We start from the raw sequence: 23850 nt of genomic DNA on the forward strand, positions 1-23850 counted from the left end.
CTGGAAGTAACAAGGACATTAACAGTCCTAAATGTGTTTGGCAGTAGACGAAGCAACGATGTAACCCGATCCATCTTTTGCCCCAATTTTTTGCAAGATGGTTACTTCCATGCTTCAACTTGACTCGATGAACCTTTTTCGTAAAAGCACGAGCTTGGTTCAACCCCATAACCCAGGGAATGGAAATTTTGATCGCCAATACTTCAACAATATTTCATAGGGATGAAAGACTCGAGAATACGCATGCTATGCATGGAAAATATAATTATGAGATTGAGATGCTCGAAGAGACATCCTTTCATAATTAACCACGCATTAGGTACCATGCTCAATCATTTTGTTTTGTTGTTTGTGTTTTTTTTTTTTAATTTTAGAAGTGGGTTTATGATCCCAACATGGTTGGCTCATGGTACCTAACACATGCAACTAAGAATGCATCATGAATTTTCATGCTTCCCTTTTTTTTGTTTTTGTTTTGTAGAGGAAAATACAAGGATCATGTATGAGCAAACATGTAGAACAAAAAGTATGTTGAACGCATATGCATGATGATGCAATGACTCATGCAAAATGGGAATGTGATAACGGACAAATGCAGGAACGATATGTTCATTATGATGCTGAAGAGATGTTTATGCGGTGCATGATATGAATGCATTTACGGACACGAGAGCCCGGAAAATTATCTCTCCTTATTGCGCATTTGGGGGGCGTAGTGCCCCATGTGTGCAGTTAAGAAGACGATATGGATCTTCCGGCTTCCCATGACAAAAGACGAGACCCACATACAACGCATGTGTGACGGTATGATGCAGATGCGCATGCATGAAACGGAAAGAAAACAACACAAAGGGGTAATTCACACATACGAGACTGCAGAGATCCAACTTTAATGCTATGTTTTGGGCATGATGGCGCCTCAACGTAGTATTAAAAAGGTTACGTATTACTCTAAAGAAACCAAACATCACTAGCAAAACTATAAACTAGTGCTATTTACCAAAAAATGCATGAGAATGAATGGCACAGAGCGTGTTTGCTCTTTGCCCCTATTTGGGAACCTATAGGACAATATCTAGGGGTCTCTAATAACTACTCCCCAACAATTCATAACTCACACGACTATTTTCTAGAGGTATCATCACTCAAGATAACAATATTGTGGCGGTATGGAATACCAACGACAACACATTATAAAGACAGAAAGCTCTAGACGAGGTTTCACTATTATCAAGCAAGTCAGAGACCTAGCATGATCATAGATTCACCTCCACTCCTTAAATTCCCATGAACCCGGGTATAGGGCCCCCCTTTTTTTACTCAAACCCGTGGGTGCTTAGAATGCAGTGTAAAGAATGCGAAATAGACAACAGTTTTTTACATTTTACACAGTTCAACAAATGCACACACGAAGTTTCACAAATCCACAATTCCTTAGAAACTCACAAAAAGGTCCTCAGTGGAGTCGCCAACTGTCGCAACGTGCCCATTTGCGGGCGAGCAGGGCGAGGCTCACGGGTGCGATTTCCAAAGGAGGAAAGATGCGCGGAGCTGCCACCAACGTTTATTTGTGGAAAACGTCGGAAAAACCGAAAGAAATCGGTCAAAATGAAAATTCTAAGTTCGGGAGTTATATTTACGTTTGAGGAAGGTATTAGCACCTCTCACGTTTGTCTCAAAGGACAACAGCCTATTTTTTAGAATTGTGGAATTGTGTTATCTTAACTTTTATTTCTTTTTATTTTTTTGAGGTCGACAAAAGCGGGGCTCTTGCTCCTACGTACCCTCCATCAAAGAGGAAATCAGACCTACGTAGTTCTTTCTTATGCGTGAATCAAGTGATTCTTTTTACTTGAAAGGTGATCATTTTAAGGCGTTGGACCTTAAAAATGATCCATTTTACTTGGTAAGAAACTGAAATGATAAACTTTCAAAACCCTATTTTTTATGGACGAGCTTGACTAGGCGAGTTGATTTTAGCCTTAGTTTCACTTTAGTTATTAGTCAATTCAATTAAGAATGAGAAATCCCCAAAGAGAAAACGTCCAATTGATTTTTTGCTTTATTTTACTAAAGGTATTTTTTTTTATTATTATATTATTATTTTACCTCTTTTTTTATTTCCAACGTAGTTACAGCGCGATCGAACGGTCGGAATTCATTTTAACCGAAATTAACGGATGATACAATTCAAATGATCGGTGGAAATTTATTTTATTTTTAAATTAGGCGAGAAATGACTTAAATAAATGACTGAAGCACGTCAAAAGGGGGTATAGAAAGCGAATGAAAAGGAGAATAAAAATACATGAAACAAAATGTGGACCACCACGGGTACATAGAATGAATTGAAAAGCTCGGTTTGAGGTACTTACCCGTTGAAGACTGAAGAAAACGAAGAACGAACGATGAATGTTGAAGAACGGTCGAGAATCTTCGCGTAATTACTCACGGAAACGTTACGGAAGCGCCTCGGCTTGGATTTTCTTCACGGAAATAATTGTCCTCAGCAATTTCGAGAGAATAAGAAGTGCCAAGAAGGCTGAACCCCTTCTCCCTTCACTCCTCCCCCTATTTATAGCAAAATAGGGGAGGAGCTTGCCACCCAGCTTGCCCAGGCAAGCAAGTTTGCTTCCTCCAGAAGCAACAGCCTTCTGGAGGAAGAATCTGAAAGGCCCAAGTGGGCCTGATTGCTATTTATACCCCCTTTTTTACTAAATGCACCCCCCTTTACCTTTTTTGGTAATTCTTTTTCTGTAACGTTACGAAACTTTACGAATTTTGTAACGATACTTATTTTCCTTCCGCAAGTTTACGAGTCCTTACAGATTATGTATTTACTCTTTTTTTAGCTTTCGAAGAAGTTACGAAAACTCACGGATTGCAAAAAATACCTCCTTTCGATTTCCGTCACATTACGGAATTTTCACGGATCGCGTAAGCCTGCTTCCTTTTGATTTTCGGCACGTCTCGGAACTTCACATATTGTGCACCAAAGGGTGCCAAGTATCTCGAAGCGGCCAATCAAAGGTTGTATATCATAAAATAATAATCCCCGGACGAAATTAGGGTATGACAGTGACGACTCCGCGCATCTTTCCTCCTTTGGAAAGCGCACCCGTGAGCCTCGCCTCGCACGCCCGCAAAAGGGCACGTTGCTACAGTGTCTTGATGCAAACATACACCGTAACATTCTATTTTTAAAATTATTTGTTGTTTTTAAAAATTTAAGAATATTTTTTTAAAAAAATTTTGATTATAAAAATTAAATATTGAATAAAATAATTTTTAAAACTGTTTTGAAAATTATATTTTTTTTGCCTTTATTTTCTAATGTTGAATATAAGCTTTGTTTCATTTTTTAAAAAAAAAACTCTAGATTTCTAATTTCTTATGCTTTTTCTATACAAGGGAATCTTTATTTTAAAAATCAAATTAAAAATATATTTTACCTTATTTTAAAATCAGTTTTCATTTCAGGATTTTATTTAAAATGAACAGTTTCTTGGCATAGGTTAATATATATTTAGAATCCGTAATTATTTAAAATCAGTATTACCTTTTTATAAGTAAATATTTTTTCACTTTTAAAATTATCAATTTTACATATAAAACCAAAATGAGTTCTTAAATTATGTGAATGAGTATATGTTAGAACAAAGGAGACAATGGGTGAAAGTTTGAAAAGAAAAAAAGAAAAAAAAAACTTCAAGTCCCACATCGCTCAGGGTAAACACTTGAATAGTATTTCACTCCTTATATATAAAGAGCCCTTTTCTTTATTTTTTCTTGTCCTGGTTGAGAAGCATTTCCTCAACTTTTCTTTCTCCCTCCCAAATCTCAGCCGATGCATTTCCACCAAACTTCTTCCTCTTTCTTTCTGTCGCACTAAATTTTCGGTTGGCTATTAGAGTGACTTCACTACAGTGTAAATCTTATACAATGATCTGGGTTGTTTTATCTTGGGGACTTCGTGGTTGATAGTATGCTTGCACAATTTTTGGCAATGCAAAGAAACGTCTTAAAGAAAGCGAAATTGTCCGCGGCTCAGCCAGTAATTTTTTCGATTTGCCATAAATTATTTTTTACAACAATTTTAAGATGTGTTTCGGTTCTGCCATGGCTACCATAGATATTACTGGCTCGAACAACAATGACCTCAACAAACCTTTTAAGTTTGAAGGGTATCATTTCTAACATTGGCAACAAAAGTTGATGTTTTCTTTAACTATGAGAAAAGTTGCCTATGTTTTGAACACTGATATTCCAGTGATACCTGAAGATGCTGAGAAGGAAGTGAAGGATAAAATGACTATGGAATTAGCTCTCTGAAATGAAAATGATTACCTATGCAAGAATTTCATTATGAATGGGTTAGCTAATGATCTTTATGATTATTATAGCCCATATAAGTCTGCCAAATTAGTTTGGCTGGCTTTGAAAAAGAAGTATGATACTGAGGAAGCTGGGACTAAAAAGTATGTTGTTAGCTGCTAGCTCAAGTATCAAATGACTGATGATAAATCAGTAAAGTCTCAATCCCATGAGATACAGAAAATTTCTCATGATATCATATCAGAGGGTATGTCTTTGGATGAGCAATTTCAGGTTACTGTCATCATAGATAAGCTGCCTCCTGGCTGGAAGGATTTCAAAAACCTTCTCAGACACAAGACCAAAGAATTCCCTTTGGAGTCTCTGATCACACGTCTGCGCATTGAGGAAGAGGCACGCAAACAAGATCAGAAAGATGAAGTGTTGGTTGTGTCTCACAACAACACCAAAAGGAAGAACACAGGTGCAGTTCTGAAGCCTACTGGCAAAAACTTTAAGAATCAGAACTGCAATGTGAACAATACCTCCAACCGCAACAAGAACCCCCTAAGGGTCCAATATGCTAGACAACATCCACCTGCCAAGAATAATCCTGGTGAACCATTCCTCTGCTATAATTGTCGCAAACCAGGACATATGGCATGTAAATGCAGAAATCCTTCAATGACAAGTTCTCCCTAGGCTAACATGACTCAAGAGCCATACATAGCTGTGATAATTGAGATCAATATGATTGGATGATCAGATGGATGGTGGGTAGACACTGGCGCCTCCCGCCACGTCTGCTATGATCGTGCTATACACGAATGTTGAAAATAAGAAAGTACTGTTGGGTGATTCCTACACCATTATTGTTGCTGGAACTGGAGATGTTGAACTGAAGTTTACCTCTAGAAAGACTTTGATCCTCAAAGATGTGATGCATACTCCAGAGATGAGAAAGAATCTGGTTTTTGGTTTTCTTTTAAACAAGGCTGGGTTTACTCAGACCATAGGTGCAGATTTATTTACTTTGACCAAAAATGGGGTATTTGTAGGGAAAGGGTACGCCACTGATGGCATGTTCAAATTGAATCTTGATAAAGTTTCTCCTTCTGCTTACATGTTGTGTGATTTTAATATCTGGCATTCTAGACTTTGTCATATAAATAGTCGTTGCATATCTAACATGAGTAACTTAGGTTTTATTCCAAAGCTATCTTCAAATCACTTTGAAAAATGTGTTTTTTGCAGTCAATCTAAAATAACTAAGAAATCACATAAATCAGTAGTTAAAGAATCTGAGCCATTGGATTTAATACATTCTAATATATGCGAATTTGATGGAACATTGACCAAAAATGGAAAACGATATTTTATCACTTTTATTGATGACTGCTCTGATTATACATATGTATATCTTATGAAAAATAAAAGTGAAGCGCTTGACATGTTTAAGTTATATGTAACAGAAATTGAAAATCAATTCAATAAGAAAATTAAGAAACTTCGAAGTGATAGAGGCACAGAGTATGATTCTAGTTTATTTAATGAGTTTTATAATTTGCATGGAATCATACATGAGACGACTGCTCCATATTCACCTGAAATGAACGGTAAAGCTGAAAGAAAGAACAAAACTTTTACAGAATTAGTTGTAGCTACTATGTTGAGTTCTAGTGCAACATCTTTTTGGTGGGACGAAATTTTATTAACTGTTTGTTATGTGCTAAATAGAATCCCCAAATCAAAAAACAAGACATCTCCCTATGAGATATTAAAGAAAAGACAACCAAATTTTTCCTATTTGAGAACTTGGGGATGTCTGGCCTATGTAAGGATCCCAAACCCCAAGAGGGTTAAACTCGCAAGTAGAGCCTATGAATGTGTGTTCATTGGTCTAACCGCCTGAATTCTTTTTGTGTCTCTCTTCTCCCTTTTTCCAAAAGAACGAAGGACTAATCGCCTGAATTCTTGTGTCTCCCTTCTCCCTTGTCAAAGAATTAAAAACAACACATCCTGAGAATTCATTTGATTCTTCCCTTTCCCTAAAACAAAAGATTTCAAAGGACTAACCGCCTGAGAATTCTTTTGTTTCCCCATTCACAAAGTTTCAAAGGTTTAACCGCCTGAGAACTTTGTCTTAACTCATTGGAGGGTACATCTACTTGGGTTGTTGACTGAGAACAAAAGAGGATACATCTCTTGTGGATCAGTTCTAGTGGAGGGTACATCCACTAGGTTGTTCAAAGAGAACAAGGGAGGGTACATCCCTTGTGGATCTTTGCTTGTAAAAGGATTTTTACAAGGTTGAAAAGAAATCTCAAGGACCCCAAGTCGCTTGGGGACTGCATGTAGGCACGGGTTGTTGCCAAACCAGTATAAATCTCTTGTGTTTGTTTTCTTTTTCCCTACACTCTTTATTTTCCATTGTGCACTTTAATTCCTGCTTTTACTTTTGATTAAGTTTATTTTCTATTCTTCATTTACTTAACAACATAGTAAAAGCCTTAGAAGAGTAAATTTTTAATTAGTAAAGGTTCGTTAATAATTAATTCAACCCCCCCCCCCTTCTTAATTATTCTGAGGCCACTTGATCCAACAGAATCTGATATGATAGCACTAGCAACTGCTAGTGAGGAAGCAAGTTGGCTGAGAAGCTTACTTGCAGAGATTCCTTTATGGAAAAGACCGATACCAGCTGTGTTGATCCATTGCGATAATACTGCGGCTATTGCAAAAATTGAGAACCGTTATTACAATGGTAAGAAACGACAGATACGTTGTAAGCACAACATTGTTAGAGAATTACTCTCAACAGGAGTTGTTAGAGTAGATCATGTACGCACTGATGATAATTTAGCAGATCATTTGACGAAAGGATTAGCTAGAGAGAAAGTCCATAACACTTCTAAAAGAATGAGACTATCGCCCTTACTGTGATGATCATTCATGATGGTAACCCGATCTAAATGACTAGAGATCCCAAGAACTAGGTTCAATGGGTAATAACAAGTTATGAAGTGATATGAGATGAACATGCTGTTATAAGTGAAAGCAGCATGATTCCTGAAGTAACAAGAGGATGAGTTATGAAAAAATTCTTAATTCTTAATGAGATCTATACTCTATGTTGAGTGGAGTACCTAGGTCAGGAGTACTCTTGATAGACTCACCTATGTGAATGTGGAAGTGGGGACCGCTTCATATGAAATTTTGGGCAAAAATTTCTAGAGCGTTCACTATACCGGGATAGATGTGCATGGCCTTTAATGCACGAGCTTTATAGAATACACCTATGAAAAGATTGTGTGTGGTTTGATGTCGGAGATAGAGTTCAAGACTTCGAGTCACTCTAGTAAAATCTGAATCTTACTCACTATGCAAAGGTTCAAGTTGTATGACACCTTTGTTTATGCACAATTTTATGAAATCCTTGAAAATCTTCTTTTCAAATTTCAAGTGGGGGATTGTTAGAACAAAGGAGACAATGGGTGAAAGTTTGAAAAAAAAAAGAGAAAAAAAAGCTTCAAGTCCCACATCGCTCAGGGTAAACACTTGAATAGTGTTTCACTCCCTATATATAGAGAGTCCCTTTCTTCATTTTTTCTTGTCCCAGTTGAGAAGCATTTCCTCAACTTTTCTTTCTCCCTCCCAAATCTCAACCGATGCATTTCCGGCAAACTTCTCCCTCTTTCTTTCTGTCGCACTAAATTTTCGGTTGGCTATTAGAGTGACTTTTCAAGTCATATTTTCAGGTAGCTTTAGAGTGACTTTTCAAGTCATACAAGAAGGTGTAATTCTAGAAAGGTTTCTTCAGTGCAGTGGGAATCTTATACAGTGATGTGGGCTGTTTTATCCTGTGGACTTCGTGGTTGATAGTCTCCTTACACAATTTTTGACAGTACCACGAAACGTCTTAAAGAAAGCGACATTGTTCGCGACTCAGCAAGTAATTTTTTTGGTTTGTCATAAATTATTTTTTACAAATAGTATAGGTGTTGGGATTGTGGTGTGACAGTTTTGTTTCACATCCTAGCATAGTCATACACGGTTACATGAGCAATTGCAGTTGCAATGTATTGATATGAAATAGGTGACAATTTTATTTTTTTAATTTAGGAGCAAAGGTGTCAAACCAAACATATACCTAAAAAGAATAAAATTGCTAGCTATTTCATATCGATACATTACAACTGCTGGTGTAACTAACTATCTCTGTCTTAGGGTATGAAACCAAAACTGTCACACCACCACAACTCCAGCACCAATTATGCACACATGATAAAAGAATTGGTCACATACAAACATTTAACTGCTTATTTCAATCTCAATGATCTTGACTTTTTTTTCCTTGTTTCTTCTACTTAATTTTATCTCATTTAATGTTATTATCTTTAAAATACTCTTTAGTTTGTATGACTCTTTTTTATTCTTAATACTAAGTTCCAATAAAAGAGTAAATTGGGAAAATATTAAATTTTTAATTGGGATTGATGTAATTAAGTGTGTTTAATTAGCTTTATTAGGTAGTGTTAATTAATTTTTTTCTTTTTATATTTAAGACTGGAGGAAATATCATTTAATTATAGGTCAAAATAAATACAGGTATTTTAGCATAAAAAAATGAATACGCAAGAGAGATGAAACTGTAATTTGTGCATTCTCGCCACGTTTACATAATGGATTTTGGCATACAATTTTCCAACGCTAGAAACGTGTAAGAAAAGCCCTATCTAAATAGAGAGGTGCAGAGGTGAATTGGAAACTCTATAAATATGTGCTCCACCGTATTGGTTATCACCACAGCAGAAACAATCATCCAGTTTTAGATCTCTAATCTTTAGAACACAACCCAAAGGAAAAATCTTGCCGTTATTTTCCAATGGATCACTCCTCTATTCATTTGTTGTCCCACCTTCACCTTCAGGCCTTGTGGACTTCTTTGATTATTATTGTAGTTTTTTGCATAACCTTTCTCAAAGGCTTTGGTCCTCACTTGTTTAAAAGAACCAAGAAACAAAAACTACCCTTACCCCCCGGTCCCAAACCATGGCCTATAATCGGTAACCTTCCTGAAATGGTTGCAAATAGGCCTACGTTCCGGTGGATACAAAAATTAATGAATGAAATGAACACCGAAATTGCATGTATCCAACTAGGAAATGTCCATGTTATTCCCGTGACTTGTCCCACCATTGCTTGTGAATTCTTGAGAAAACAAGATGCTAATTTTGCTTCTAGACCCACAAGCATGACCACTACTCTTATTAGTCGCGGATATCTCACCACAACCCTTGTACCCTTTGGGGAACAATGGAAGAAAATGAGGAGAATTGTTGGTAACGATTTGTTGTCCACCACCTCCCACCAACGACTTGAATATAAGAGGGTTGAGGAAGCCAACAACCTTGTATTTCACATCTACAACAATTGCAAAAACAATATTGCGAATGGTAATAATAATGTTGGCCTTGTGAACGTGAGAGATGTCGCACAACACTATTGTTGCAATGTGATGAAGAAATTGAACTTTAGTAGGAGGTACTTTGGGGAGGGTAAGAAGGATGGAGGGCCTGGTAGTGAGGAAGTGGAACATCTTGATGCCATTTTCACAATGCTTAAATACATTTATGACTTTAGAGTTTCTGACTATGTCCCTTGCTTGAGGGGACTTGACTTAGATGGTCATGAGGGCAAGGTGAAGAAGGCCATAGAAACTGTGGGCAAGTATCATGATCCCATCATTGAGCAGCGAATCAAAGAATGGGATGAAGGGTCCAAAATTCATGGAGAGGATTTCCTTGATATCCTTATCTCACTCAAAGATGCCAACAATAACCCGATGTTGACTACACAGGAAATCAAGGCACAAATCATAGTACGTATAATAATAATATGTTATCCACTTCTTTTATTTCTCCTTCACATGCATTTAAGCTTGCACATGCTATTCAATTAAAGAAAGGAATAGTACAAACACACTAACTTAGTATTAGCTCTGCAGGTCATAGGTACATATACATGCAAGAAATAATTAATTATATAATTCATCATCAAGATTAATAAAAGTAATTAAATTATTTAATTTATTATAAATTTTAATTTAATTTCAAGACTATCTATAACATCAATTATTTTATAATAATTATTTTTTAAAAGATAGTTTTCAAGAAATGAGTGTATTGCTAGCTAACTAAATGCACCTATTTTCAATGAGAAAATGAATATAATCATCAATGAACCATACAATTAATTAAAAATGAAAAAAATTTAACAATGAAATAGTCTTATATTTTTTTATAATTAATTAGCATCAATAAAATATTATCTTTTGTTTCTTATGGGTCCAAAGTTATTACTAATTTATTTAGAACCCATTCAATTATGACTATAAGACTCATTAAACTGGATTAATTACATGCATTTCCATTAATATTTCTTGTTTAAAAATACATACACAATGTTATCTTAAGTTGTTTTACACAAATAAAGAAAAAATAAAAAATAGATAAAAAATAATAGTAATTTTACAAAATTAATTTTATATCTTCATTAGTTAATTTCTAGATATGTTGTCTATCATTAATATTATAAGGGATATAAATATATGAAAAAATATAATTTTTATATTGAAAAAATTAAAATAACAATAATTTTTAAATATTGTTGTCTCTTATACAATAATTATAATAAAGAAGTAATAATTTAGAATGAAACTTGTGTTATAGGAATTGATGATGGCAGGGGTGGACAACCCATCAAATGCAGTCGAATGGGGTCTTGCAGAGATGATAAACCAACCCAAGTTGCTTCAGCGCGCAACAGAAGAATTGGACAAGGTAGTGGGGAAAGAGAGACTGGTCCAAGAATCCGACATTTCAAAGCTCAACTACATAAAAGCATGTGCAAGAGAAGCTTTTCGTCTTCACCCTATTGTGCCTTTCAATGTTCCCCATGTCTCTATCAAAGACACAATAGTTGGAAACTACCTAATCCCAAAGGGTAGTCACATATTGTTAAGTAGACAAGAAATTGGGCGAAACCAAAAAGTTTGGGGTAACGAAGCTCACAAGTTCAAGCCAGAACGTCACCTGATAATGAATAAGAGTGAGGTTGTTGTTTTGACGGAGCCAGATTTGAAGTTTATTTCGTTCAGCACGGGACGACGTGGTTGTCCAGCTATCATGCTTGGTACCACAATGACTGTGATGCTATTTGCTAGGTTGCTTCAAGCCTTCACTTGGACTGCACCACCCAATGTGTCACGTATCAACCTTGCTGAGAACAATCATGATATTCTTCTTGGCCACCCACTTGTGGCACTAGCAAAACCAAGATTAACACCAGAGCTTTATGCCATGCACGACAAGTAGTATTTGTCTTTTTTTTTTCTTTTATTCATAAGAATTAAATACGGTATCAAGAAATGCTAATAGTATCAAATCTGGATTGTTTATTTTAAATTATATATTTTGAAAAAAATAAAAATAAACATTTGGTTTTAGATTTCTTTTTTCAAAAATAAGCTGTTATTTCTTTAAGATAAGATAAATTAGATACATCAAGTTAGGATTTACAAAGATAATCTTAGGATTTATAATAGCTGTTGGAGAATTGTGTATGAATTAGTATTAGTTTTTGTTTTGTTGAATTTGGCTTGAGATTGTACGGTAGTAAATATTAATTTGAAAATTTTCTTTCTGTGAGTAATTAATGTTATTTAGGTCGTTCATAATGGACTAAGAAATACATTTTTTATGTACCATTAAACTTGTATAAAATTGTTTTGGCAATATGCAAAATATAAAAACTGCAAATAAGTTAGGCGCGGAAGAAGAATGAATTGGATTAGGGTATAAATTCAGACAACCAAATTCATTGGGGCTATTCACACTTACATTCTAGAATGTCTATTTACAGTATCGTCTGTTTTATTTTTGTTCTATTTCCTATTACTCGTATTTAAGTTTTTTTAAATAAAAGTTGAAATTGAATTTTAATAGAGACCACATGTTTATTTTATAATAAGAGATAATCTTACTCAAATTAGATAAAATTATTATGGACAATCAAATTCTTTCTTGAATTAAAATAATTTAAGTTAACATCTTTTATATAATACGAACAAATAGTATTGATATTTATATAAAATAGAATTTATATCTTTAATTATGATGACATAATCTCTTCAACTAATAACTTTGACCTTAGTTGAAACAATTAAGATTAATTAATCCTGGCAATGGGTCAGTTCTGCTAAGGGTGGCCTGAGTTCTCTCTTTCTAGTTATTTGGTTTTCAAAATCCAAGGAGTAAAAGATGGGGAGGCCTTGTGTTGTGTCTTGTCCTGGCTGTGGTAGCTGAAAAAGTAGGGGTCATGGTAGAGTGCTCATTGATCAAATTAAGTTGTGGTAGTTTTAATTGTGTGTGAAGAAGTTATTGGAACTGTTAATGTGGGTCCACGGGTTATTCCAATGGAGATATTGTTGTGTAGATATACATCTAACACTTTATTCTTAGACGCAACCAACAAAAAATTAATAAATGATAAAATATAAAGAAAAAATACTCTTCTTTTACTGGCTTTAATGTATTTTGACAACAAATTAATATATATTTATAAGAAAGGAGTCTTACAATGTATAAGGTGTGCAGTGAGATATATAATTACATCAAAACAAAACATATTCCCCAAAACACAACCGAGCCTAAGTCCTTTGTGTATGACCTATCCATACTTCTACTTGTAATATTCACCCAAAAAACAACTAATATAATTCACCAATTCAGATATGCATACACAGAATTGGATTCATATACCAATCAGAGAGAGAATATCCTGGTTTAGACCCATTCCTATACAAAAACCATTGTCAAGATATAGATTTCATGCGGTGTAAAAGATGACCTATCTCTACATCAGCATCTCTAAAAGCAATTTTGTTCCTCAGATTCCAAATGCACTATAACGTCACGTACCAAAACAGAATTTTCCATTTGTGCATCTTTCCTCCTCTAACATATACTCCCATCTGCGAGTAAAGCTGCGGAATTTGTTCCGGCAACACTGTTGAAATTCCAAACTGTTAGCACCACCGACAGCACCACCGGCACCTCACAGGCACCGTCTTCCCCGTCGATACCAGTAACCACCTCGAGGCCAGTACGCACCAGGAAGACGCCACCGTACCTGCACGACTACTACGTGGATACATGAATGAAGCTTTGAACTGTAATAACAATAATAGAGCAAAGCACGTGCATGTTAAGTAAGTGGACACGTGCTAATAGCCATAACAGAATTAGTTAGGCAGTTACAGGCATAGGCAGTTACCATTCACTATAAATACTAATATACATTGTAATAAAGGAATCAATGAAAAGTTCAGCTAAGTCTGAGGAGTTCTTCCCTTCCTGGAATAAGGGTGCATCTTCCCTCCCCTCGTCCACATTCATCCCTATCTCTCCCCTTCCCTCACGTACTATGGCATTTTCTTCCTTTCCCCCGTCGCGAGTCCTAACAACTGGTCCGACTTGCCGCCGTCACCATCGTCATGGCTGACCACGGAACTAGAAAGACGACCACCGATCACCTTGAAGAAGCCATCGTCCGCCTGACCAACAGTCAGATTTCCATCAATGACAGATATAATGACCTTTCCGACAAGGTTGACTCGATCCTCGAACACCTGTGTTTCCTCGATTTCGGCAATAACAACACTACCACGCCAGTGAATCCTCCAAGCCATCCACGTAACGCGATCAAACTTGACATACCAAGATTCAATGGCCGTGATCCCTTGGGGTGGATCTTTAAGATCACACAGCTATTTCAATATCAGAACACGTCGAAAGAAGAGCGAATCACCGTCGCATCCCTGTATCTCGACAGTGTCACCCTAAGCTGGTACCAGGGGATGTTCAGCAATGGATTTATCACGTCATGAAACGGCTTCCTTCAAGCTCTCGAATCGCGATTTGCCCTGACGTTCTACGAGGATCCTAAAGGAGCTTTGTTCAAGCTAATGCTACGAGGCACAGTGAACGAATACCTCACTGAATTCGAACGTTTAGCAAACCGCGTGGTAGGCCTTCCTCCTCCATTCCTCTTAAGTTGTTTCATTTCTGGTCTAAATCCTGAAGTACGACGTGAAGTAATGGCGCTCCAACCGATTTCACTCTTACAAGCTACTGCCCTAGCTAAGCTCCAGGAGGAAAAGTTACGTGATAGACCAACTCCAACACCACGAAGTTTTCCCCAACCTAAACCTTCCCCTAATCATAACCCTAACACCTCCGTCAAGCCTAAGTCATCTTTTGTTCAACGAACTCCAACAGAAATGGCTTTCCGACGAGAGAAAGGACTTTGCTACAATTGTGATGAGAAGTGGAATGCGAATCATCGGTGTAAGGGGCGAGTGATGTTGTTCATCGCCGACGAGCAATCCACAACTTCTGATTCTGGTGAACACGAATTTGAAGATGAATAGGGTGCAGTCGTGACTGACAATCACGAATTCCCATCCAATGCAGATTGCTCACATATAAGCCTCCACGCTCTAGTTGGATTACCCTCGTCAGAAACCTTCAGGATATATGGCACCGTTAAGAATGCTAGACCAACCATTCTGGTTGATAGTGGAAGCACTCATAACTTCCTCCAACCTCGAATAGCGCAATTCCTTCGTCTTCCAATTCAAGACACCCACCCACTTCGAGTAATGGTGGGGAACGGCGCTATGTTAACATGCGATCAGGTCAGCCCGAAAACTCAAGTCACCATACAGGGCCACCCCTTTGTGGTGTCATTCCATCTCTTTCCGATAAGCGGGGCGGATGCAGTGCTTGGTATAGACTGGATAAAGAGGTTGGGACCGGTCACCACAGATTATGCCGAGTTCTTGATGCACTTCAATCATTCAGGCCAAGATATATCGTTAAAGGCGGATGTTGTAGTTGGGCCTAAACCAACTTCAGCAACCTAATTGAAGCGCCTCATCCAGATGGGTTCGACTGCGGGTTTTTATCAGTTGCACGTTATGACCGCAATGCAACCCGATTCACCCACGTCTCAACACCCCATCCAATATGTGGAGCACCTTCTTCTTCGATATGATCATCTTTTTCAGACACCCTCACAGCTTCCGCCACCACGCCAAGTGGTTCATCGCATCACCCTGAAACCATCCACAGCTCCGGTGAACGTCAGACCTTACCGTTATCCGCATTTCCAAAAGAATGAGATTGAACGGCAGGTCTCTGATCTTCTCTCTGCGGGACTGATAAGGCCAAGCACAAGCCCTTACTCTTCACCGGTGCTCTTAGTGAAGAAGAAAGACGACACTTGGCAGCTATGCGTAGATTACCGGGCTCTCAACTCCGTCACGGTTCGAGATCATTTCCCTATCCCCACGATCGACGAATTGCTTGACGAACTAGGATGTGCTTCCTGGTTTTCTAGGTTGGACCTCCGGCAGGGGTTCCATCAAATATTGATGGATGAGCACGACGTCGAGAAGACGACTTTTCGAACGCATAACGGGCATTTTGAGTACCTGGTGATGCCTTTCGGGCTTTGCAACGCCCCATCAACATTCCAATCCGCCATGAACCATCTTCTTCAACCATTCTTACGACGGTTCGCGACTATGTTTTTTGATGACATTTTAGTATACAACAGCTCGTTGTCATCTCACATACACCACCTGGAGACTATCTTTCGTACCCTTCAACAAGGTGAGTTTTATCTTAAACATTCTAAGTGCTTGTTTGCGCAGGAAAGCATTGAATATATGGGCCATATTGTCTCGGGCAAGGGAGTGACTCCGGAACCATCCAAAATCCAAGTCATGGTGAGGTGGCCATCTCCGACGACGGCCAAGGAGCTACATGCCTTCCTCAGACTCACGGGGTTCTACCGGAAGTTTATTAAGAGCTACGCCTTCTTTGCAGCCCCCCTTACAAAACTACTGTGTAAGGACGCTTTCGGTTGGATGCATGAGTCTCAGATGGCTTTCGACCAGCTCAAATCTGCCATGACAAACGCCCCGGTGTTGGCCTTACCAAATTTCTCAGAACCCTTCGTGATTGAGACAAACGCTTCCGGTACCGCCATCGGAGCTGTGCTCATGCAAAGGGGACACCTTCTGGCGTATTTCAGCAAGAGTCTTGGCCCTCGTCTACTCCATGCATCTACCTACATATGAGAACTCCATGCCATTGTAGCAGCAGTCCGGAGATGGAGGCAATACCTCTTGGGTCGGCCGTTCACCATCCTCACCGACCACAAGAGCATTCGTGAGCTAATGACACAAGTGATCCAGACCCTAGAACAACATTATTATCTCTCGAAATTACTTGGCTACGATTACTCAATACAATACAAATCTGGAATTACTAACGTGGTGGCTAATGCGCTTTTGAGAGCTCATTCTCCAGTCGAGGAGTTGCTCTTCCTCTCCATACCTCAGCTTGACTTTCTTAATGATATCAAGCAATCATTAGAAGCCAATCTGGAGTTCCAGCAACTAACAAAATCAATCCAGGATAGTCCCACAGCACACCCTGACCATACTCTCTATAATGGCTTAATTTTGTTCAAAGGAAGGATCTGGCTGAACAGTGATAATCCTTCTATCCCCAGCCTATTACTTGAACACCATGCTACCCCACTTGGCGGCCATTTGGGTGTTGCTAAAACCACACACCGAATCGAATCCATCTTCTTTTGGTCTAGTTTGAAAAGGGACGTGAAGCGCTTCATCAAGGAGTGCGTTACATGCCAACAAAATAAGAACATCCATAGGCGCCCCTCTGGTTTGCTGCAACCTTTACCGGCATCGGCAAATGTGTGGGAAGATCTATCTATGGATTTCATCACGCACTTACCACTATCCCATGGCTTCACCGTTATACTAGTCGTGGTTGATAGATATTCTAAGGGGGTACATCTGGGTGCCTTGCCCACTGGCTTTACCGCGTTCAACGTTGCAACCTTATTCATGAAAATCATTTGCAAGTTACACGGATTTCCCAAGAGTATCGCCTCTGATCGAGATCCCATCTTTGTGAGCAACTTTTGGAGAGAGTTATTTCGATTGAGTGGCACGAGGTTGCGGTTGAGCATCGCCTACCACCCTTAGTCAGACGGCCAGACCGAAGTGATGAACCACGTCTTGGAGCAGTACCTCCGCTGCTTCGTCCACGACCAGCCGACGACATGGTTCCCATATTTAGCTCTCGTAGAATGGAGTTATAACACCTCGCGACACTCTAGCTCGGGATTAAACCCATTCGAAATCACCTACGGTAAGCCACCTCCAATCATAGTAGACCACGTTGAGGGTGCGACTAAGAATGAAGCTGCCCAAGCAGTGTTGGAAGGGCGTCACGTACTACACTCCAAGCTCCAGCAGAAATTGAAGAAGGCCTAAGAGGTGATGAAGCGGTACGCAGACGAGAAACGCGATGATGTCTCCTTTGAGGTAGGGCAGTAGGTGTACGTAAAGTTGTGACCAGATCGTCAAACGTCTATCACTGGGCAACGCCACCCAAAACTGTCCAAAAGATTTTTTGGTCCCTTCCAGGTTACTGAATGCATAGGACAAGTGGCCTATCACCTCCAACTTCCACCAGAGTCCCAGATACATCCGGTGTTCCATTGTTCTCTCCTTCGGGCCCATCATGGGCCACCACCAGCCACCAACGGAGATTGGCCTTTGCAGGTTCTAGACCAGCAACCCCTACGACGACCATTGTGTTTCCTTGATTCAAAGCTAGATCAAACCACAACTCCACCCATTCGGCTAATTCTTACACAGTGGGAGGGCGAGCCGCCAGAAGATACATCATGGGAGTCATGGCCTGATCTATGCGAGACCTACCACCTTGAGGACAAGGTGGATTTTTGGGAGGGCGGTATTTTTAGCACCACCGACAGCACTACCGGCACCTCACAGGCACCGTCATCCCCGTCGATACCAGTAACCACCTCGAGGCCAGTACGCACCAGGAAGACGCCACCGTACCTGCACGAATACTATGTGGATACATGAATGAAGCTTTGAACTGTAATAACAATAATAGAGCAAAGCACGTGCATGTTAAGTAAGTGGACACGTGCTAATAGCCATAACAGAATTAGTTAGGCAGTTACAGGCGTAGGCAGTTACCATTCACTATAAATACTAATATACATTGTAATAAAGGAATCAATGAAAAGTTTAGCTAAGTCTGAGGAGTTCTTCCCTTCCTCGAATAAGGGTGCATCTTCCCTCCCCCTCGTCCACATTCATCCCTATCTCTCCCCTTCCCTCACGTACTACGGTGTTTTCTTCCTCTCCCCTGTCGTGAGTCCTAACACCAACCACATGAAAACTTGATATCACACCCTATTTGAGATTTTGCATAAACAACATGACTGTTGAAAGTTATTGGTGTTTATGTCTCACCTAACTAGAATATTGCAAGTAGATAGTGTTGGGGATTGATGTGTATATCTAAGATTCAATATATCATATTATCAATTTTATTAAAGAATTATAGTTTATTTTATTATCATATTTATTGTTTTATTAAATTGTTATTTTGATAAGTCTTTGATTAAAATTAGAGACTTGTTATCATGATAGAGATTATAATAATGAGAAACAAGTCCTTTATAATTTTAACCTAAATTGTTCTTGATTGTATATATGATTATTGTGAATAGGACATTAATAATCCGGATAGATCAATACATATGTAATGGTCTTTATTGGATAAAGATTAATAGATCTCATTTATTAAATTGCAATATAAATTATGTATATATGGATATCATCATTGAACTGACTCAATTGAGAATTTCTAATAGTTAATGTTACTTTGATATGTCAATAGAAGATTCTTAATAAGAAATATAATAGTTTTTTTTTTTACCTAAGATTATCACAGTAATTAAAAGTTATTTGTTATATTTTAATTTAGGACACCTAATGCCTTAGGACACTAGTTGAATAAATATTGTGTATGATTAAATACTTGTAGAATTAATGAGTTTGAACTCTATGATAGAATTAAGACCTTAGCCAGGAAAATTGAATGAAAGTAGAAAAGAGATTTTTAAGTCATTCAATGATTAAATATAATGTGTTAATTTATTAGAATTTGATAGTAATACTATGCTCTAGAGTTAACCTTGAGGTGTAAATAATGGAAAGAAATATTGCATTATTCTTCTATTGGTTATTGAGGGTAAAAAAATGTTACTTCATGCTATTCGAACGTCAAGGAGTGTTGCTTAGGGGTGGAAATAGGCCAGACCGGCCTACAAGGGCCTACGACCTGGCCTACATAAAGTCTGGCCTGGATTGGCCTATTTAATTAAAAGGTTAGGCTTAGGCTTTTTTAAAAGCCTATTAAATTAAATAGACCAGGCTTAGGCTTATTAAAAAGCCTTATAAGCCTGATAGGCCGGCCTATATATATGTATATATACTTATATTATTTTTTGGGTACCAATATATACTTATATTATTTTTTTGGTACAATTATTTTTTTTAAAACTAGCCAACTTTGATTACACATTACTGCTTCATAACTTCCATTCCTATAATCAAGTAAGACTTTAATTACAATTTAGGTGTGAGTCATGTGCCTCTTTATATTCCTCATTATTTTTATTGGTTTTCCTATTCCTGTTAATGTTTCCTTTTACTAACATTCCTATTACATTCCTACTCCAGAGGAAAGGAATATTAAAGATTTAATGTGAAGAAGGCTTTTAAAAAGGCTATCAGGCCAGGCTAGACTTTTAAAAAGGTCAGACTGAGCCAAAATAAAAGCCTTTGATAGGTCATAGGCCAGGCTTAAGCCTCAAAAATTCATCGTAGGCTAGATTCAGGCCTTTTAAAGTCTGACCTGGCCTATTCTCATCCCTAATGTTGCTAGACGCTATCTTGATTAGTAAATTAATTTAATTATGATTAATTTACTATCGGTTTAATATTGAACCTATGCGGTTTAATATTAAACCCCATAATTAATATAAACACAGAGTATTATAGCACACATAAGATTCTGTTGATATGTATGATGATCAAATCATGTGATTAGTTATAATATTCCAAAACACAACCGAGCCTATAAGAAGTTTCTTATGTGTGCTATAAGAAGAACCTTAGCTTAGACGGGACATTAAAAACACACAATTACCACTTCTCTTGTTATTCTCTTAGAACGGAAGCACCAAAATCTTTTAATTTTTGTTGTTTTGTTTGTCAAAGAAGTTGACAACAAAAGTTAATTATATTCCAAATAACTAATATAAAAATAAGATTTCAAATTAAAATGATTTAATTCAAGTTGTATCTTGTTAATAACTATTAAAATCTTATCTTAGGAGCAAAATTTTGTTTCTCCACATGTTATTTATAATCTTTATAGCAATACATATGGCGATAAGTGTTTTATTATATGGTGATATATTATCTAATTTTTTTATATACTAAATTGTTTAATTACAAGGAATGACCTAAATACCAAGGAACTTGTGGTTTTAAAAAATAATTTGGAGCATATGATGCAAACTGTTTTGATTTATTTTATTACACGAAATGACTTGACTAAGAAGAGACTTGTAATTTGAAAATAAACCGGGGCATTTGATGAAAATTATTTTTTATTACAAGGAACGATTTGACGACCAGGGGACTTGTAGCTTAAAATAAAAACATGTGTTGTAAGTTATTTATTTAATTAATAATAAGGAGCGACCTCACAACTAGGAGACTTATAATTAATTAATATAATGAGATGCTGATTTTGAAATTATTTTTTATACTAAACATTTGAACTACCCGGGGGAGTATTAAATTTAATTTGTAGATACCAATAGGATTCACTTGACAATCAGGTATTTATTTGATATGATTATTTTTCAAAGTGTATGTGGTACATCATGTCTTAGAAAAATATATGTGATATATTCTGCCTTAAAATATGTTTGAGAAATGACTTGACAACCTAGTGACTCATTCATAGTTTTAAGAAATTTTCCACTTAAAGAAATATTGAAACAAAATTGGTTGGATCCAATTACGACGATTGTTATTGTTACCTAAGAATTGTTCTCATGCATAAGATGCTTAATATGCTAATTGACTATGAGAATCAAGTTACCTATGATCTTCTAGTAAGTTTATGTGCATATATGCTTTAGAAGCAGTAACTTATTTGCCAAATAAAGTTTCTACAAAATTAGTATCTTCAACTCCATATGTGATATGGAAAGGACTAGAATGAATCTAAAACAAAACAAGGCTTGGGATTGTCCCACTTGCATTAAGAGATTGCAAATAAAAAAACTTGATGTAAGGTCTAAGAAATGTACATTCATTGGGTGTTTCAAAGAAACTATTGGATACTGTTTACACCAACCTTATGTCCATAAAGTGTTTGTTGCAAGAGGATCTATTTTTAGAAAGGGTATTCCTTGCAGGAGGAAGTCATGGTAAAAAAATTGAGCTTGATGAAACTCAATTAACCAATGAAACAACTCAGGACTATGAGATGGAAACTGAGATACCTTTCTTTAATGTTCTAAAGTTACCACAAAGGTCATCACCTCCAACAATTGTGGTTCAAGAGCCAGCTATAGTTCAAGATTAGGTTAATGAACCAATCTTAGAGCCAATTTAGCAACTTATGAACCCAATGCATGAACCTTCTAGAAGATCTACTTGAGCGCATCGTGCACCTGATAGATTAAACTTGATGGTCCTAGATGACACATCAAATGAGGTTTATCATGATGATGATGATCCAAGAAGCTATGAAAAGGCTATCTAAAGCTTGGATTGTAAGAATGAAATCAATGAAGACCAACAAAGTATGGACTTTTAGTTGAAGCTTCAAAGGATATAAGACCAGTATGGACTAAGCTCGCCTTGTTGCCAAGGGATATCGTCAAAAGGAAGGTATGGATTATGAAAAAAATTTCTCCAGTGGCAATGCTAAAATCAATTCAGATTCTTCTTGCTATAGTAGCATTCTATGATCATGAAATATGACAAATGGTTGTGGAAAACGGCTTAACTTAATGGTGAGCTAAAAGAGGATGTGTATATGACACAACCCGAGGGATTCACACCCTTATCTAATCATAATAAAGTCTACAAGTTTCAACGATTCATTTATGGATTGAAATAAGTTTGTAGAAGTTGGAGCATTCATTTTTTTTAACAAGATAATTGAACGGTTCAATCTTGTTAGCTATGAAGAAGAACTTTGTGAGTACAAAAAGGTAAGTGGAAAAACAAATTTGTTAGAGATAAAAGTTGTTTTATCCTCTTATATTTGGTAGAGTCTAGGGTTGGTATGTTTCAATGGTATCCCTCCCAACCACTTTTCTTCCCAGAAAAGCATAGTTCCTCCTCCCCCACCTTTCTTTCCACCATCTCCTCAAACCATCCAGTTTCACTTTTTGAGGCATATGTAGCCTTAATAATATCCCTCCACCAGATTGATGATGTATTTGATGTCGTTTGGAAAGTTGAAAATTGTTGCAACTTCTGATATCTAAAATCCATCAGCTTGTTCCAGATTGCCTCTTTTCCATTAAGCATACGCCATTGCCACTTGGCCAGAAGGCTCATATTAAACACTTTTAGATTCTTTACACCAAGTCCCCCCTTAACTTTTTGCAGACATATATGTCCCCAACTTATCCAGTTGATCTTTTGGGCCTCTATCAAGCCACCCCATAAGAATTTTCTTTGAATCCCCACTAATTTATTTATGACCTTTTTGGTGCCTTGAAGAAAGAAAAAGAATAATGGAGGGAGACTTGTCCACAATTAATGAGTCTACCCATTGAGAGTTGCTTCCCCTTCTAGCTTGCCGATTTTGACTTGAATTTATCAACCACTGAATCTCGTGTTTTACAAGAATTAGTGTTTGCTCCTATCGGCAAACCAAGAAACTTGAACAAAATATCCTCAATGTTACAATGCAAATAGTCTTATGCTTCCCTCAAAAAAATGTGATCCACTTTCACTCCATAAACATAGCTTTTAAAGAAATTTACCTTCAAACTTGAGACCATCTCAAAGATGCGTAATATTGCTTTAATAGTTCTCAGATTAATTGCTAAAGGTTCTCCTATAACAACTGAATCATTTTCATATTAAATAATTGAAAATTCAACCTCCTCTAACACTGAAAGACTTTGATAAACTCCTTTTTCTACCACACTCCTGAACAACCCTGCCGATCCTTTTGCAATGACTAAAAACAAGAAAGGGGCAAGGGGATCCCCTTGCTTTAGGCCTTTCTCAACTACAAATTCTAAAGTGGAGTAGCCATTGACTAAAATAGATATACTACTTGACGCAATACATGTTTTAATCCAATTTATCCATTTTGGTGGGAAGCCCGTTATCTCTAACATATACACTAAAAATCCCCAATTTACTGAATCATATGCCCTCTGGAAATCGACCTTGAAGATAAAAAATTTCTTGTTTAGTCTATTAGCCTAGTCTACCAATTCATT

At 37.3% G+C, this 23850-nt stretch overlaps 1 protein-coding gene across 1 annotated transcript; it reads left to right on the plus strand.

Annotated features, from left to right (window-relative positions):
• Positions 1-8910: 8910 nt before the first annotated feature.
• LOC100786887 (isoleucine N-monooxygenase 1) lies at positions 8911-12025 on the plus strand. The gene is made up of 2 exons (XM_006605620.4): positions 8911-10195; positions 11046-12025. Exons 1-2 carry the CDS (start codon positions 9200-9202, stop codon positions 11688-11690), a joined length of 1641 nt encoding a protein of 546 aa, XP_006605683.3. The 5' UTR covers positions 8911-9199; the 3' UTR covers positions 11691-12025.
• The last annotated feature ends 11825 nt before the right edge of the window (positions 12026-23850 follow it).

This window comes from Glycine max, chromosome 20 (assembly GCF_000004515.6).
Source record: "Glycine max cultivar Williams 82 chromosome 20, Glycine_max_v4.0, whole genome shotgun sequence".
NCBI classification, from domain to species: domain Eukaryota; kingdom Viridiplantae; phylum Streptophyta; class Magnoliopsida; order Fabales; family Fabaceae; genus Glycine; species Glycine max.

What these genes read in the sequence shown, in the direction of transcription:
- LOC100786887 (XM_006605620.4), top strand. Translation starts at nt 9,200, where the DNA reads ATGGATCACTCCTCTATTCATTTGTTGTCCCACCTTCACCTTCAGGCC. An exon ending in AAATCAAGGCACAAATCATA is followed by an intron (nt 10,196 to 11,045) that starts GTACGTATAATA and finishes CTTGTGTTATAG; the next exon opens with GAATTGATGATGGCAGGGGT.